Source organism: Neodiprion virginianus, chromosome 2 (genome assembly GCF_021901495.1).
Source record: "Neodiprion virginianus isolate iyNeoVirg1 chromosome 2, iyNeoVirg1.1, whole genome shotgun sequence".
Classification (NCBI taxonomy): domain Eukaryota; kingdom Metazoa; phylum Arthropoda; class Insecta; order Hymenoptera; family Diprionidae; genus Neodiprion; species Neodiprion virginianus.
In genome coordinates this window covers 29,693,483-29,711,286 of record NC_060878.1, presented here as the reverse complement: position 1 = coordinate 29,711,286, position 17,804 = coordinate 29,693,483, and the positions used below count along the sequence as shown (strand labels likewise).

Genomic DNA, 17,804 nt, shown 5'->3' with positions numbered 1-17,804 from the left:
TTGGACACTCGAGTGAATATAGTGAACACCTGTATTTAAATATATAATAGTGAGTAATGATATATAAGTATATATAAAATATATCGACTATATTCCGGATATATTTCAATCAAAGTACCTACGTAAAAGAATAAAATTATCATCGATGAGTGGCTGCTGCAGTTTGGGCGATATAAATATATTGTATCAGTTATATATTATATATTACATGTACATGTATATGTATTTGCGTATAATTATAATGTATTTATATCACTGACCCCCCTCATTAATCCGCCTCTCTCAACACTTTTTCACCACCTCGTTAGAACCACCCTGTGTAACGTCAGCGAGTGGTTGAAAATTTTTCAAATCAGGTGTAACTAATAAAATGAATGACAGGATTGTTATCCATTTGGATTTCACCGATATTTGTATTAAAAGAAAAAATCTCAAGGCTTATGATTTCAGTCATACGAATGAAACGGGTTATTCTTCCCAATGAGCTGATAAACGCATGTAAAAGTATTTTGAAATTTTTTTTCCATCACTTGTATCAATGACATTGTTGTATTTTCCTTGCAAGAAATTGATTTGGTCAGACGTGAAATACAGTCTAGTTTTGTAAATTATGAGGAATGTAATACGTGCCAAGTCGAGACAAAATCAAACGTAGAAAAATGAAAATGTACCTGTTATAACCTGGAAATATACCTGCATTGATAAATTATAGCATGTATAACGTTTTAACTGTCAAGTCAGCAATCCCATGAACATATCAAAATTCAATCTGTATCAATATACCTACCGGAAATATAAAATCTCTATACACGATACCATAAGCATACCTTTGTTATGGATTCCAAAGTAGAAGTAAGAGAATGGAAAAAAAAAAACAAAAAAAACGAAAAAGCGAAGAGAGAAAAGTGGGTCTCTGTACCATTTCTCTGCTTAATTCCCAGAAGAAAAAAGCGTCGAAAATGAGCAAAAGGTCAAAGAATCTGCATACGGGTGCGCATGCAAGGTTTAAACGTAATCGATCGACATTTCGCAAATTTACAACGCTTCACCGAGGTTCCACCTTCGTAACCAGCTATTTTCACGATGTACACATTCCTGCGGCTCCTTCGACATCGTAAGTAAGTGTGTGCGCAGGGTGCCGTTTAAACTTTGAAATAACGAGCTACAGAACGCGGACCGTACTTGAGCAGGTAACTAAAACAGAACCGTGCGCAATGCCGTTGAGTTTAACAGTCACGAGGTCAACAGCTTCGTGTTTATTGAACCCCTAAATGCAAATGGACCTTATTAGAGGATGTCCAGAGTCGAATCGCCCTCCGCGAAACACGGAGGGCGTTAGTTTAGGGCGACGCTATTTGCGACCTTAGTTTAAATTCAATTCACTTCAAAATATTTCCCACTTTACATTCCACTATATGCCGCTTCTCCGTTCATTTTCGATGAGATTTTCTAGACGAAAAGAAAAGCGAACGGCATACAAAATTCACATCGTAACCGTGAAAATATTCAGGCGCTTATCGAATGATCTAAAATTTCAAAGTCCGTTGGAGCGCTTTACAAGTTTTTTTTTTTTTTTATTCTTCTCCTCGAGAACACGAGTATCTTTTTGATTGCGAAGAGAATAATAAAATATAACATCGCCAGCTACAAACTAAAAAAGACGAACCGGTTATTAAGAAGAGAAAATATGACAATTTAATTAGTTTGAACTCTTCGTAAAAATAAAACTTGAATTTACAAACGTTTCTATATATTTTTAGACTCGATACCTATGACGGTCTCAATGAATAAGATACATCTTAACATCGATTTTTTCTCATTGTCATTATTGTTATGATTGTATAATTTTTTCCTGAGTAAACATTGTCATATAAACATCGTAACATTCTTCGTTAATGAAATATCACACGAGGTGGGACGAATCTAAGTGTGAATATCTGCATCGGTGTGTGTGTGAAGGGGTGATAATAATAATAATAATGACACCCGTTTCTCCTACGGCTGTAAATCAACGGCGTTTAATGATTTAACGAAAGCGTATAGATATAGATACGGCTCGTATCGAACGGAGGTGTAAAATATTCGACACGAAAAGTGAGGGGGGGGCTTGTCGACTGGGGCTAATTGTAAGCTGGGCTGTGCCGCGCGTGCGATGGAAAGGGGCCATAAAATGCGATGAATAATAATTATTGGACATGGTAATGAAAATTATAGCCCACGATGTTTATTTATCGAGTACTTGGGAAAACTGTGCAATGCGCCCCAGGGGCTGCTTGCGCAGTTGTGCCTGTAAAGAAATGGGGATAAAGTATTAATAACCATCACCGATCACCCGTCGTTCACAGAGTTCATAAAAGTGGGACTGTGGAAGATCTGGATGAAATATTGCCGATCCTCTCGAGAAGTGATCCATTGTATCCTGCCATTAGAAACAAGTGAAGCCTCGTCCCTGAAAGAGAGGGATGACAAACCGTTGATTTCTTCACAAACCTGGCTCTTATGCAGTACACTTTATTTTTATCATACAGCTTTCGACGAGTTAGCGATAACTGCACAGAATTAAAAAAAAAGGTCGACGAGTTGGAAATTATTTTACGGTAAGGCGGTGTTTTTGATCTTCTACTTTTCTGAAGTATACCTGTGACACTGTACAAGTTACAGAGAAATAAAAACAGTAGCTCAACGTTCAAGTTAAAAAAAAAACAAAAAAAAAAAAAAAAAAAAAAACAAGCCATTACAGTTGCAAAAATAAAGAATGGGAGTAAAATTGATAACACTATAATGGTAATAACCGAGAATAGTATAGACGGTAGTTGTAAATGTATTATTAAGGTCCGTTGATATTGTTTTCAGATATCCGGCTCGAGGAGTTAACAATATATTTTACTTCAACACGCTGTACGCAACATGTGTATGCATATGAATCGAAAATGTTGGAGAAACCTCATCAATAGATGAGATTTGAAAGAAAATTTTGTAAGATTTACGGTCCGTTATAGTATTCTGCATTATTAAGAATGTACATTATATAGTCTAGTAAATAATCAAGCTTGATATACCTACTAATGAGAATATCTATAAGACTTTACGTGAAGCAAAATAATATTGAAGGCGAAAGGTAAAGAAAAAAAGCGCAAAGAACAATGAAAATTACCATTCATCAAAATAATTTAATGTATAAGATATTTCATAATCAATATTTGTATCTCTCAAAAAGAATACAATAAAAAGATTTCAATTTCATACAAACGAAAGTCCCGAATCCCTGATACCGAGTCGAGAGATAGGAAATTCGGGAGAAACGAATAGCAGAAAAGAAGAAATGAACGAGAAAATATAAGAAATAAATAGTGTCTAATGGAGGGGCCATAAGAAAAAAGAGGAGGCAGCATCCGACTGAAGGATGGATCTACAGGTAAATATGTACAAAGTGAACCCTAAACGTGGCTGATCTGGTACGACTCGCTTTGTGTGTTCTCTCAAGCGTTTGCTTACGAGAATGGTCGTGGCTGTACAGTGGATTGTTTCCCGAGTGACCAGGCTGATCCCAAGTCAGTAGTAGTCGTGGGCTCATCTTGGGGTCAACCCGGTTACTCGGTTCCAGAAATTTACCAGTTTCTGAAACAAGGTAAAGTGTCCCAATGCGACCTCCACTTCCTCCTCCCTTTCCCAGGCCCTTGTCCGCGAAGTGTTTGTGTACCACGAAGAGTAGCGTTCATCTTGCCAAGTAGCAGGAACAAGACTCACAATCAGTTAGGCACCGCTTCCGAGATTTAAAAAATTTCTCTAGTCTTCTGGGAACCATTTAAAATTTGTACCTAGCTGCGCTGGATGCGCTGACTAGCAAGGTCAATTTGCTAATCCAATGTCGGAGCATTTACTACAGGCCGCAATAACTTCGGTAACCGCGTTTAGGTGCCGGGATCTAGTCGTCAGTCCGAAGCCTTCGGCAACCATCTTTGATCGGTGTTGAATGCTCTCACAACAGTCCAAATCACTGATTGAACTACAAGCCTGTTCGTCCAGCCTGCGGCAATTGATCTACAAGTGCCATTTTGAAGGGCCAGGCGTCGTGGGGATCAGTTAATGCAGGGATTAATCGGTGAATGATAGAGTGTATTCGAGTGATTGATCGCTGATCAACTCCGGTAGGGTTTGTCTGAGGTCGCCCGGCTGCAGTCATGCGGCAATCAAAATTCAGGCAGGGACTCGTGCACACCGCAAACTGAACTACTGCACATCGTGGGAAGCCAATAGCCTGGGTTTGCATACCGGGTAACACAACGGTGATGTGTGTTTGGGGTGTGGAGAATATCGCTCGATGCCGTTACGGTTCGACGTATCGTTGGAACGGGTCAACGCGTTGACACGGTACGTCCATTACCTCGTCAAACATCGTCCGTCGACGACAGATCGACTGACCGCCAACTTGCCAACAATCCAGTCATGCAGGCAAACTCTCCCGCCGCATCGGATGTGAGGAGAGGTCCATGGATAATATGTGTCCTATAGCCACACAGTACGGAACCATACCTCGTCAATTACACGGAAGCATCGGGCATGCATATCTTCGGAAACGATTCATCGATCCGTCGCTAAACCCCGTCTAATTGACGACTTCGCGGCTTTTGCAAAGAACGGCTGTGCGAGTTGAGTCTCTGATCCAGAGTCGCGATGAATTCTATGAACCTCTTCTTCCGCGTTCTTCTCTATATCGATTCGATCTGAATCGTAGCACGCAACCTATTTATCGTGGCACTTACGTGCAGCTTTTCAGCTTCTGAATTCTATCGGATTTTCTGTTCCTATAAATGGTCGTTTCTAGGATACAATGAAAAACTCCCGTACATTCAACTCAAGACTCTTACTCTACCATGATTCTTTGAGGTAATCGCTTCGATCGACTCACCGGACACAGTTATATGCATCCTCAGCTATCCAATTACTTGAGCTCAATGTTTGACAGAATCTAGCACGACAGTAAAAAAACAACTCAGGTTCCATCCATCAATAGTCTTTCCAGATATCTTTCTCACTTGGAACAATAGGCAAACTTGTAGATAATCATCGACATCCACAACGGGACGTCACAATTGGAAATAAATCCGCGTCCCGGTCTGTCTCTTCGAGCGGAATGACCGACAGGACGACTGTTCCAAAAAACTCGCCACTTTTGACGCGAGTGAACAGCAGAGATAGGAATTCTCTTGAGCTAGACAGTCCGAGCCGCACATACCTATACCTATAACTAAATCTATCTATCTCCAAGGAACAATTTGCAGAGACAACAGGACAAGGAGCAAGGATGAGAGGAGTTCCTAGTTACGGGTACCACTGCGGAAGATCGAGAGCAGTGTAAGTACGTATACACACGTGTATTCATGTACTCGATTCGGCAAATTCTGTACGAGCCTCAACGGCGGTTGGATCAATTAATTATTTAAGACCGGATTAATAGACGCGCGAATAGTGATAGCTCGTGACGTGCCCACAGTTAGAGCTATGCAGTGGACACATCGAATCGTTCGGTTGTCAGCGTCTCCTGATATTGTGCCGTTTTTTATCCGCCATTCAATTTTTATCGGGGGATGAAACGACACGTTACTATATCGGAAGAATGGAGCCCGACGTCTTTCACCGGAAACGCGCAACGCGTGTTTTTGCCCGCGCTGGAATGCTTCGAAGCGGCTCGCAGGCCATCCATTCGAGCTCGTGGATTCCTCGGGGAGGCATCTCGAAGAAGAAGGATTTAGATTTTCTTTCCTCCCGTTAAAACTTCCCTAATTCTTTCAGCGGCCTCTCTTCTGTCGCTACCTAGTCGCCGAAGTTGAATCGAGTTAGCCGAACGATACGGGAGGCTCTTCGTCCATTATTAAGTTGAAAAGGGGTGCTGGCTCGTTCCGGTCAAAACACGCACCAGCGAACCGAAGCCCACGGTGCTTTTGCCCCTGCAGGGTCACCTTTAAGGGGAGCGAAAGAAATTGAGAATAGTAAAAACCCACCGAACATTGTAACAACGACGCTCAGTGGTCGGCAGGATTCTCCTCTCTACGTTTTACCCTCTTTCAGTCAAGATTCGCTGATTTACTTGCATGACCCTGTACGCTCCGACAACGTCAAAGCAAAAGCGAAAAAACAGCGTCCACTTCTCCGAAGAAACTGACAACTCCCGCGTCGTGTTGCAAAAACACATAATCGATGATGACAGCGATTTCGGAACGCAAGAATTCGACGACATTCATCTCTGACGTACTTTTTCTCGAAGGCAACTAAAACCCAATGCGAAATACGAGGAAACTAAGATTAAAGCTTGAAGCGGTGCGAGTTTGAGGGTTTCTGGAGAAGGGTGGAATCCCTCATACAACCGGTTAAGCGGAACAGCAGCTTAAGGGGAGCAAGATGGCAAACATTTACGTCTCGGGTTTCACGTTTATTCACAATTTAAAAGGGACTGCACCCGCAACACTCGCGCTGATTTTATTTGAAACGAAGTTAATCCGAAATCCCATTTGAATGTCTCCTAAAGTCTACCGGTAGACTGGAGAGACGGTTAATCTTAATCGATCCGAGTTCCTATCAGATGGTTACACTCCCCCAGCCTAGCCGTTCCTCGCGCCCTCCTTATTCACCCCCTCCGCCGAAATCTTAAGTATAAGGTAAAGTAGGTGCACAGACACACGCGCGAAAATTCGAACACACACCGCAAAGGTGTGAGCGGTGCTCTTTCCATCTCTCCGGCTGCGGCTCGGCGCTGTCGTTTCCCATTTCGGTTAAATCTCGAAGTTAGTTTTAAGGCTGGGCGTCGTCGTCGTCGTCATTCCTTCTGCTCGAGTCTTATCTTAATAGTCGATTCGGCAATCGAAAGTTTAGACTCTACTATCGTCGTCATCATCATCATTCTCATCAGCATTATCGTCATCGCTTCTCCCTGAATTACCGCCTGCCATTTACCAGAGTGGAAAAGTCAGGACCAACCCCGCGGATGCTTCCATTCTCCTCAGCTCGTACTACACGTCTTCTCTACCTTTTGATTCATCGCTTCACGGCCGTTATCGCCGACGCCTTCCATTGTTCCCCGTAAACAAACATGGATGCCGAAATATCGGACGCAGAGAAATACCGCTGCTGCTGCGTTATTTCATCACGGAACGTGGTTACAAATTTCAGTTATGACGATCGGCAGGAAGTATGGAAAGATCGACCTCGATCGCGTTGGTAAGAAATTCATTGAAAAAGAAGTGCTTGAAAGTAAACTTAAGCTCTAGAAGATAACCAAGATATTCCTAACCAATGAGTAACCATTTTTTCAGTAATCAAAATCGATTCCAATGCATCATGTGTTCATGATAAATCATTAATTACCAGCAGAGGGCGGAAAAATTTAATAAAATGATGCAAGCTTCATATTTTGAAATTTTTTTTTAACGATTTCGATTTATTCCTCAATCATAAATGATAAGATTTTAGCAAGGATTTCTCACTGCAAACGATGAAGAGACATTTTTCGAACCTTGTTCACAATTTTCACGAAAGGACAGGCGATAAGCTTTTTTTTAAACAAGGTGCAGCGATACCTTGACACTGACATCGTATTTTCTACGAACAAGGGTTCTTCGATGACGCGGTGTCTGGGCCATTCGACAAGTATGGGAGACCCGCTAGGCTGCGAGACGACATGGCGACGGGTGGACAGATCCGTCCGGGGCCTCGGATTGAGCTGTTTGAAAAAAAGTTCGAGCGTCTTTTCACGGGTGAAGCCTTGTCCGAGACGTGGAGGGAGGAGAGCAGGAAGAGGGTATAAAAATTGAGGAAAGCGAGGTGAGTTTTCATTGCTCGGCTATATTCTACACCGCTTTCCACGTGTGTGCGCAGCTCTTGGAGCGTAAGAAGAACGTCGGTCCTCGAGAGTTCCAGACCGGAGGTCCTGCGAAGAAGCATTCAACTCCGAATGATTTCTACGGTTGTTTCTCGAACCCGGCTGATTCCCTGGATCACGCGCCCTCGATCAAACCAAAGAAGAAGGAGAGCGACGCTCTGCCGAACTGCAAAATAAAACCGAATCCCCTAGGCGGTCCCGGATACGCAAATATCTGCCTCAGTCCCGATCCGAAACACGAAACTGATCCTTACGATAGAAAAAAGGTCACGAAAGGTAAACTGCACAACCACCATTCGAGTGGAACGCTGGATTCCCGGATGCAGAGCTTGCGTCAAAAAACGCGCAAGCTTGACGGCTCGATTTCAGACACACATTTTTTCTGCTTTTTTTCTTTCACCCCGCAGAACGCGAGGCTCGATTTCTGACTACCAGCGTACCACAGCCTTACTTTCCGCCGAATCCTTACACGGCAACAACCTTTGGCCCGATGTACGTGGCTCCCGCTCTTTCCCGATCGCCGGTGATCGGAACGGGTCACATCTACGTCCCAGGCCCGAAGAAAATCGGGGGCTGCAAAGCCGGGTGCTTTGATAAATATCCACCCTACGAAAGTTCCCCCTACGATATCAAGAAGGAACGTGCCAGTCCGCAGGCTAGATGGCTGGGCGGCTATCCTCCGGAGCGTGAAAAATATACGAGAAGTATAATCGATTACGGTACACGGATATCGTGCAACGCGAACAACTACCCGGAGTACAGGGAACGGATCTACCCTCTCAAGTATTGAATATCGGGATGTAGAAGTCGGGATGTTCTTATTTTCCTACGCATTTACCTTGTTTTTGCTGACCGTGAAATATACTTACTTTGCGAAAATTTACTAGAACACATCGATTACATTCTTCGACTGTTAGTTTTCCGCCTACGTATACGATCGTTATCGCCAAAGAGGAAAACGATGGAGAGGAAGAAAGCGCGAAGTGAGAAGGTATAATTAATTTCGTCAAGAAGAGTGCTACGCGGAAAAATGGGATGATTTCCAACAGCCACGTTCACCCCTCGGGCGGAGAACCGGGTCCGCAACTTCCATAAACAGTGCCTGTCCAGGATACCAACGAACGAATACAACCCCTGTATGAAATCACCGAGAATCCGCGGTTACCTCCGCGTGATATATTCCTCCGCATTCTATTCATTGCCATGGTGTTTTGTGACATATATCGTGCCGGGTGAGCTCGGAAGTCGTTTGACGAATGCCTCCTCGAACAATTTCAACCCGAAACTAGTTTCGACGGCTAAAATTTCACCGTCGAGCCTTCCAATGTACGAAATGCCTCGAACGTAAATGCGTCAGACGATTTGACCGACGATAAAATCGCGAAGGACATCTGAGAAGTGAATTTCCACGGCAGTCCCTCGGCGATATTCTTCACCCGGTATATCAGAGTGGTCGAATAACTCGATACGGCGAATCTGCAGTGCGGGGGGAATAAAATTCCGGAAAGAAGCGTGAACCGCTTCGGGTTTTCCATCTGTAGACACAGACCCACACGTAGCCGTCGAGTGTACGAAGGCACTATCAAGCGGTATACAAGGAGTGAGAATAGAGCGGATGCTGGAGACTTGCATTCTAAAGAATATCGAATGCCGTCGAATCTGCCCATTCAGAGCCAGCTGGGTATTCTGATTGTGAGTAGGATGACGCCGCACCGAGTCGGGCGTATCGTATGGCCAGGTTTCATCCGGATGGACAAAGGACGAGGAACGGGACGAGAGGATGGTCCTAGCTCAGAGGGTGCCGGGCGAATCGGTGTGCGAGACAGTCGACGAGTCTTCTTCGGTATACGAAGAAATACGCGCATGGCTCCTGCAGGATCAATCCCCATTGAAGATGGCCGAAGCACTTAAGTCTCGACGGTGAGGTTCTCTCTTTTTCAGGATATGACAAACGTCTGGGACTCCCCGTTTCTCGCCCTCCCCTCTACACTCCGCGCTGACGGGTTCGGGGATGCGGGTCAATTTTCAAAATTGGACGCAGTTATGCAGAAGCAAACCCGACGGTACCTTATACCGGATCAGCTGCTCTGCGTATCTCTTCTTCGCCAGCTGGACCCCGAGATAATTCTAGTCGCCCTCTTTTATCCTGGGATATCTTTACGGAGGGTTGATTCACCGAAAATCGATACTTTTTATCACTTTTATTAAGACAAAATCGTACATTGAGTACCCGCTTATCGAATTATCATATTGGTCGTGAGCTATTTTTTTCAAATACGTTAGTAAATAATCTTGGGACCACAAACAAGTGTTCCGATATCCATGCTTCGTTAAACGTCTTGTGGGTTCGTTCAATTTCACTCTACGATGACTTATTATTCAGAAGACTGTTTTGTACAAATTCATTGAAACAGATTTTCTTTTTGACATTTATGGATCATAATCAATATCGCTGTAATGTTAAAAGTGAGAATTTAACGATGCCAAAAAGATAGCAAAAAAAAAAATAGTGTTTCGGGGATTTGGAAGGAAATAGTCTTTCAGAATAACATCAAACAACGTAAAATGAGATCCGACAAATCTGCTAGATTCTTAATCATTTTGAAGTATTCATATCTATAACGCTTCTATCTGTGAGTTTTTATTTACAATTCCATCATTTTCTACGAGATCTTGGCAGCTTATGAATATGATAGTTTAATAAATACTCAATGCACGACCATCTCGTAATAAAATTCATCAATAGTATCAAATTTTGGTGAGCCGACCCTTTTGAAGATTTCGCTTCGATCTTGTGCCTCGTGCGCTTTGATAAGCTAATCGCTGTACGATCGGAACAGTACCTAGTAAAACAATGCTCACTCAATTCAACCAAAAAATAATCCTTCCGGTTCGAAATAGCTGTGTTTAGAAAATTTAACACATCCTTCTCGACTTCGACGGTTGATGACAAAATAACGGTATTTCAACAAAATCAAGCACGCCTCAGAGCCGTTCACTTTACAGATGTTGAGTTCGAATGAAAAGCTATGGACTGGTATTACTCAGTCAAACGTCTTCGGCATCGTCTCAACTAAATTCGATGCCTTCCACTGCAAGAAGTGTGCCAGTTGACCGAGGCCTAAGTTACGGGGTATATTTAAGGGTGGGAAAGGGTTGAAATCCGGGCGTGTCTCAGCCGAAGACGTGTCTCCTGAGGCTGTAGGCTCGGATTGTACAGACTTTATGGCTCAAGGGTCCAACCATAACTCACTGGATACACCGAGAGCCTGCAGACAACTAACGGTAATTCACAGGGTGTCTTATTCGAAATCAAACTCCGGCTGATCGGAAAACTCGTACAGTGGCACGTAATCTCTTCAACGAATGTACAAAGAGCAACGAATTCACGGTACTTTGTTGCATCTTGTATGAAGTTTCGTTCGACGTTGCGTAATTTAGGAATTTTCGTTACCGGCAATTGAATTGTTTACCACCGTTTGCTATTCCTCTTCCTCTTCCTCTTTTTCTCTCTCACTATACGTCTCCGATTCACTGTATATGTGCGTTATGTGTATATCCAGAAGGAGGGGGGGGGGGGGATAAAGCGTCCTTTATAATACAATAAATTTACGGTTCAGCGGCACTCGAACGTCAAAAGCTGACACCTCAGCGCTTATGAATTATAATATACGACGAGAGGGGCATAATAGTTATGAATATCATTTGTCTTCGTCACTCTTTTACACGGTCTAGAACAAAAACTATGGTTAAAAATATGTACGCACGCTATATATACTCTATGTATAGCGAATAACATAATAGAATCGAGGGTAAAAACCAGGCAAAAAATTAACAAAGAACAAAACCGAAAGTAAAATAAGGACAAATTACTTGCGTAGATTATGAACGAACAACTTGATACACAACTTCAGGGAAAAATGTTATTTATTCTTTCCTGCGATAAATCTCACCGAAATAAAAATGTTTCCTTTCGCACGAGCTTGCAGCCCAGGGCTGATTTGCGTTGCGAGTTTACGGCTGAGCTACGCCGCTGCACTTCTAGTCACAAATCCGTCGAGTTTTCCTGTTCCAAAACTTTTCACCCTCTTGCCAGCTTACCGAGTCAAGAATTCCACACCTGGTTTAATACGACCGTGCAATAGCAAAATCGAGTTGCGTTTGAGTTTTCGTACGTTTTCAGGCGCGTCCGTGTGCGTTTTTTTCTTTAATAATTCATAAACCCGCAATATTTTTCCATCCCGTGATGTCATTTTTCACATTTTAGCACTGTTTTACTCTATAACGACACTGCATCGTATATTTGTAAAAAATTTTTTCCCTTTTTCATATAGTTTCCAATAGTTCAAGCGCCCGATTATCAGAAGAGCTGGTTTCCATTCTGGCCAATTGAATGTTGTGAATATGGCCTGTTTTAAATATGAGAAGGTAGAAAACGTTCTGGACACACTATATTTATTCGAATTTTCTCTAGCTCGTTATAAGCGCTGAATTGCACGACAATATTGAACATCTTCAATACGATCAAGTACCTATACCTACCGACTAATTACTGCCTTGGTAATTACCGCTGCACATTAATCACTAACGGCGACGTCCTGGCAGTCAATATTACAGTCTCATCGTATAAGAATCACTATGCAAGACTCGCTTAAAGAAGTAAGCCTACAAGAAGGATGAATAATAATCTCAACTAAATGTTGATTTTTTTTCTCAATAAATTTATTCCAACTTGCTTCCTCTCCCTTTTTCTTCTTCTCTCTCTTTCTAGGAAGAGAGAGAGAGAGAGAAACTAGATTCTAATTACTTACTAGACTTTCAACTTGCACCCCGTGTTTCAACCTGACCTTTTCATCCCCGTGTTACCGCTTTTTCAACCCGCTGCAACGCAGTGAGACAGAGAGGAGAATTGCGAAGTTGCATTAAATCTGCACTCCCTGTTCCCCAGGCGAGGTTTTTTTCCTCCGCAATTCTCTTTACGCTCTTTCTATTATTTTTATTATTTTTTTTTTTTTCCATTTTCATCTCGCCCACCATCCGTAGTCGTCATTCACGCAAGCTCCATGTGTATTATGTGTAACGGTGCTCGGCTCACGTCGGCTGTGACCAATTTTTTCTCTTTGATATTTCGAATTTGTACATTGCAATTAACGGATATGTCACGCATCGTAATATCCGAGGGAAATATATTCATATGCATGTATGAATGTGTATATAAATTTAATATCAAAAGTTGTTGATCAATTACATGCAGTGAAAAATGTTACGACGGATTGCGAAATGTTGCAAAAAATAAAATTTCTAATGTGTAAAAATGTGTCGTATACGATAAGAATGGTCTTTTTCTGTTCCCTTGCTAATTGATTTTCCGTTTTTGTTTTTAATTTCAAAACTTGACGGCTGCAATAGTAAACCGATAGTGAGGAATTTTCGACACTTTGGATACTTAGCTGAGTAATGGGATAGCCATCCGAAGAAGTGAAAAAGTTTTTTTTTTCCCTTTTCCTTCATTTTCTTTCTTTCTTTGCGCGAAAGTGGCGCTTCATCGAGAAACGAGCCTGGTCGAATGGTACAGCTCCCGATAACGGCGCTTATGTAACAAAAACAAACTCTCCGAGAGCTTTGGGGCAAGTGTGTAGAAAGAGGGGGGCGAACGAAGGGCAACACGCTGTTACAGACTTTCGGGGAAAGCCAATTCCGAGGAACTTTCCATCTGTCTGTCGGTCCGTCTGTCTGTTCATTTGTCTGCGTCTATTTATCTTTTTTCCCATTTGTTTTGTACCTACCTCGAGTTACCGTTATAGATTGCAATCGCGTTGGTATTTGTAATAAGCAACGTTATGAAAACTGCACTAAACTGTAGCCGTAATGCGAAGTGAAAGTATTCAGTCACGTCAGGTCATTTGAGTTGATTGAAAAACAATCAGCTTCTGTACATGCAATTTTTTAATAATTCCCAACATCCGATCCAGGCATTTTCAATGTTCTTGTTAATTGAAATTGACCGAAAGCACAAATCGTTCATCTAAAAACCAGCTAGATGCTCGTTTAATTTCTGATGCGAAACCTTCGAGTGTAAAAATTTCTTTGAAAGTGGAAGCTCTCATTTTTCACTGCTCCCGGTGTCCATTTCGACTTGATCCGTTTCCAACCCCCCGAAACTTACATGCGAGCAGTTTTTAGCAAGGCTTAAAGAGCTTTTGGCCCTGAATTCGGCACCGAGGGTCTGGAAAGTTTCCAAAACTCGTCGTCAACCAGACTATTGACTATTCGCAAGGACTGAAACCACCCTGTTCTCCGCGTGTTATCCGTTTTATTGAATCCGCACCCCGTCTGCCGAGATTCAAGGGGGCTTTAAACCCCACCGGGGCAATCTGCCATTTTGTGTAGTTTTACGACTGCCTCAGGTTGCACCTTGCGTCCGAAATATATATCAGAGATTTTTCTCATTCTCTTTTGCTTTCCGAAATCCCTTCGTGAAACTCAAATCGCGCACTGGACGTGTCTGTGAGGTGACAAGAAAAACAAAAAATAATAATAAGAACGAAATAACAAAGGTTGAATTGATCGAAATTCGCGTTTGTATCAACGCGACGTCCGTTTTCGCATTTCACGGACTGAAAGTATCGAATCGTTGCGATAAGCTACTGGTTCAAATTCACTCGCTTTGTTGATAAGCTGAATTTTTGCCCCTCTCTTTGAGTTGTAACAAATTCAAATAAACCCGGTTATAATATATTAACCTGCAAAGAGATACCAACGTTCCGAGAACAAAAAAATAAGTAAGAAAAATATTGAAGTTTACAGAATATATACAAGTATAAAATACGCACATGCTTGTGTATGCATAAAGGGGAGGAGAAATGAAGAAAATTAATAACTTTGTACATGCCCAACGTTACTTCGTTGAGAAAGAAGAAAACAGAATGCAAAATAAAAGGACCGTGAGTGGTGGGTACACAAGAATTCGGAGATGGTGGAAAAGTCCACATCGGCGCGTACGTTGACTTGGCACAAAAAAACCGTACAAAAAAAAAAAAAACAAGACGAAAAAGTATGTCAACAAAACTGAATATTCGGAGAGTACGGAATGAAACGAATAAAATGCATAATGCGAGGAATCTGGAAAAACGAAAGAAGCCGAAATACAATAAAGGATTATAAAAATGTCACAGATTTCCTTCCACCTCTTGTTGTTAGTTTGTTTCTCACCTTCGGTTTTGCGACGTAATTATTCTACAGGGGAAAAAATAAGGCAGCTACTTTACCGCACTAACGGTCCCACGGACGGTGAGTAATTCTACATGATTGGGCATCCCCGGGGACTGGGCAACATGAATCAAGCAATGTGGGCTAAGCCTACAACTGATCGACCGCGCAGATACTACCGACACAATATGCCGTTGTCGCCGTAACACTATAATCCTTCCTGCACACCCATTGACTATCTGTCCCTGCCCCGAACACTCCTTGCTCTATGCCTCTGCTACCTGCGTCCGTCCAGGTGGACAAATGCAGAATTACACCCTCGCTATTTGCAGTTCGAATATGACGCGTGGCCTGGTCGCCGCATTGAAATTGAGGAAAACGCGAAGAAGCGGAAAGAGCGGATATTGAAAAACTCCGAATTCCGGAACGCATATTTGCCACAGATTGCTGATGAAACGGTAGGCTAAACTAAGAGGAAGTTTAAACGCGTGTTGAGAAAACTGATTGAGATATCGTGAAGAAACCTCAGCATGATTTAATATTATGCAGTACGATGGGTACATATTTTTTTCTGAATTAAATCCGTGACGAGAATGGGATGAAAATGATTTACTGTTCGTTTTTAATCGAAATATTCACAAAAGAAACGGTGTGAATGGGTGGATTTTTTCACCATCCGTTCGGTACACGTATTATCAAAGGGTGGAATGGTGTCGTATAACGAAAAATGTTAGACTTAAACTGATATCTATCTACCTGACCTGCCACGATCCGTACGACGCGAATGACTGGTTTCAATCAAGTTTCACTAATTGGATCCATCCAGTCGATATTTATACGCGTGGTACGTTTTAATTTCTCTATTTCGTTACGATTCCAGGGGTAAAAAAAGCTAACGTTAACGCGGTTAAATACACGTGTAATTTCACCGACATATTATATCCACACATGTGAGTACAGACGTACGTGTTAGTAGTTACACCGACGCAATCAGCGTGTAGGTGGAGTGTTAAAAAATATTAGTATATATATACCTTCAAGCTAAGAGGAAAAAAAATTAATCACCCCACGGTCGTAATGACGCTTCTCATTTAGGGCATGGAAACAAAAATTTCTCACCCCATCTTCCGCCTGTCTTCACACAACTTCGTGTGTATAATTTAAAGGAGACTACTTTGTAAAAATTGTTAATTTTTTTTTTTTTTTTTAGTAAAAAAATATCATGAAAATTTTTATTATTCAGTAATTCCTGTATATTCTTAAGGGGATGTTCTGGTCTAGATGTCTGAATTTCGAGCGTTTTTTCAAGCTTGATATAAAAAAAAATAAATATAGCTTCAGCGTCCATTTGTTCAGAGAATTTTTATTGGTATTTAAGAAACTTCTAGTTAAATTTTTGTGAAAAATAAATGTTAAAATTCAAACAATTGTGGGCCTCTAAATACGGCCGTGATAAAAAACCGGTTGAGGTAGTTGACACGATTCCAGCGCTCCAATTCATCCGAATTAGAAAAACAACGAGCTTTCTTGATTAGTAAGAATGTCGTTTCAGCCCGTACCAAGGAGCAAGAGAAATAAAAAAAAAATGCTAAATGGTGGCTGTTTGTAGACAAAATGAATTTTTCCCTCTATTTTTTTTTCGATAGTTTCCAATTTTTTATATAGTTGTAACAATAATTTCGAAATGCCCGTGGTAGGCATTATAGAGGAATGTATACTGAATAATAACTCGAGATTTTATGTAAACCAGGTGGAAAAATGTAGTTTTGAGACGAACGCATTTAAATGTTAATGTCTTGACCTTGGTTTTGAGGCTTATTCCTGTATCAGTTGAAATGGGAATTTTTCTTACCGTTGAGCGGTGATTCCTGGGCATTCGGGAAGTCTTCTGCCGCATTCGCAGTTTTCTTACAAACCGATTTTTCCGACCTAGAAGCCAATAAATCTATTAAGGCGCGCACCGAGCGGTCGTACATTGTTTCACTTGAGGTCTCATAACTTTCTCAATTTTTGGATATTTGACATCGGGTTTGAGCCAAAATATTCATACAATATGTAGCTATAATAATGTGTAAAAAAATACTCATCGATTTCTCGAAATTACTAGACCTGAATACCCTTTTAAAACGCAATTTCTATCACTTTAGTGTTTATCTCGCTGACACTTCTCGGCTAAATCCATCCAACGCAGTGTCTAATAACATCACGAAGCCATGAATTTCTCACTCGTTTCGAGAGAAATTTGCTGTTGAAAAATGTGAGGGTTTCTCGGTGCGTCGATAAAAGCATCGCGAGATTTCGAACGGCTTTTACTTTTCGTTTCTTGATTAGACCAGTAAATCAACCTTCCTCACTTCTCCAATTTCCTCGAGGGTTGAAAATCGTATTGTCATAGCTATCCGAGGCGTCTCCCATTACAATCGATATTTCCAGTCGGACATGGACTGCGGTAAACGAGATACCTCCGTTCGTTCGGATGTGTTCACGTACCGCGAAAGTCACTGAGAACTGGTATATACTATGTGCAGAAGCCGCGGGAGACGTAATTCCGTCGTGGACGGTCTTTTCTCGTGATCGCTTTACCCCTGCAGTTTCCCGGACTCCGTTCCCCGCAACTCTGCGGTTCATATCTGCGTCCGGTTTCCTCGCAGGCAGGCCGTTATAGTTTAAACTTGAACTATCATTAGCCGAAACACAAACTTCCGGTTCTCCAGACGTG

General features: G+C 41.9%; 1 protein-coding gene across 1 annotated transcript; it reads left to right on the top strand.

Annotated features, from left to right (window-relative positions):
- Positions 1 to 7,675: 7,675 nt before the first annotated feature.
- On the top strand, positions 7,676 to 8,666 carry LOC124297795 (UPF0602 protein C4orf47 homolog). Its single transcript, XM_046749110.1, has 3 exons — positions 7,676 to 7,795; positions 7,873 to 8,152; positions 8,284 to 8,666. The coding sequence occupies exons 1-3, from the start codon at positions 7,676 to 7,678 to the stop codon at positions 8,664 to 8,666; spliced, it is 783 nt and encodes a 260-aa protein (XP_046605066.1).
- Positions 8,667 to 17,804: the final 9,138 nt, after the last annotated feature.

Coding starts and splice junctions, on each gene's coding strand:
- LOC124297795 (XM_046749110.1), top strand. CDS start 7,676: ATGGCGACGGGTGGACAGATCCGTCCGGGGCCTCGGATTGAGCTGTTT. Junction 7,796..7,872: donor GGGAGGAGAGCAGGAAGAGG/GTATAAAAATTG, acceptor GTGTGTGCGCAG/CTCTTGGAGCGTAAGAAGAA. Junction 8,153..8,283: donor TAGAAAAAAGGTCACGAAAG/GTAAACTGCACA, acceptor TTCACCCCGCAG/AACGCGAGGCTCGATTTCTG.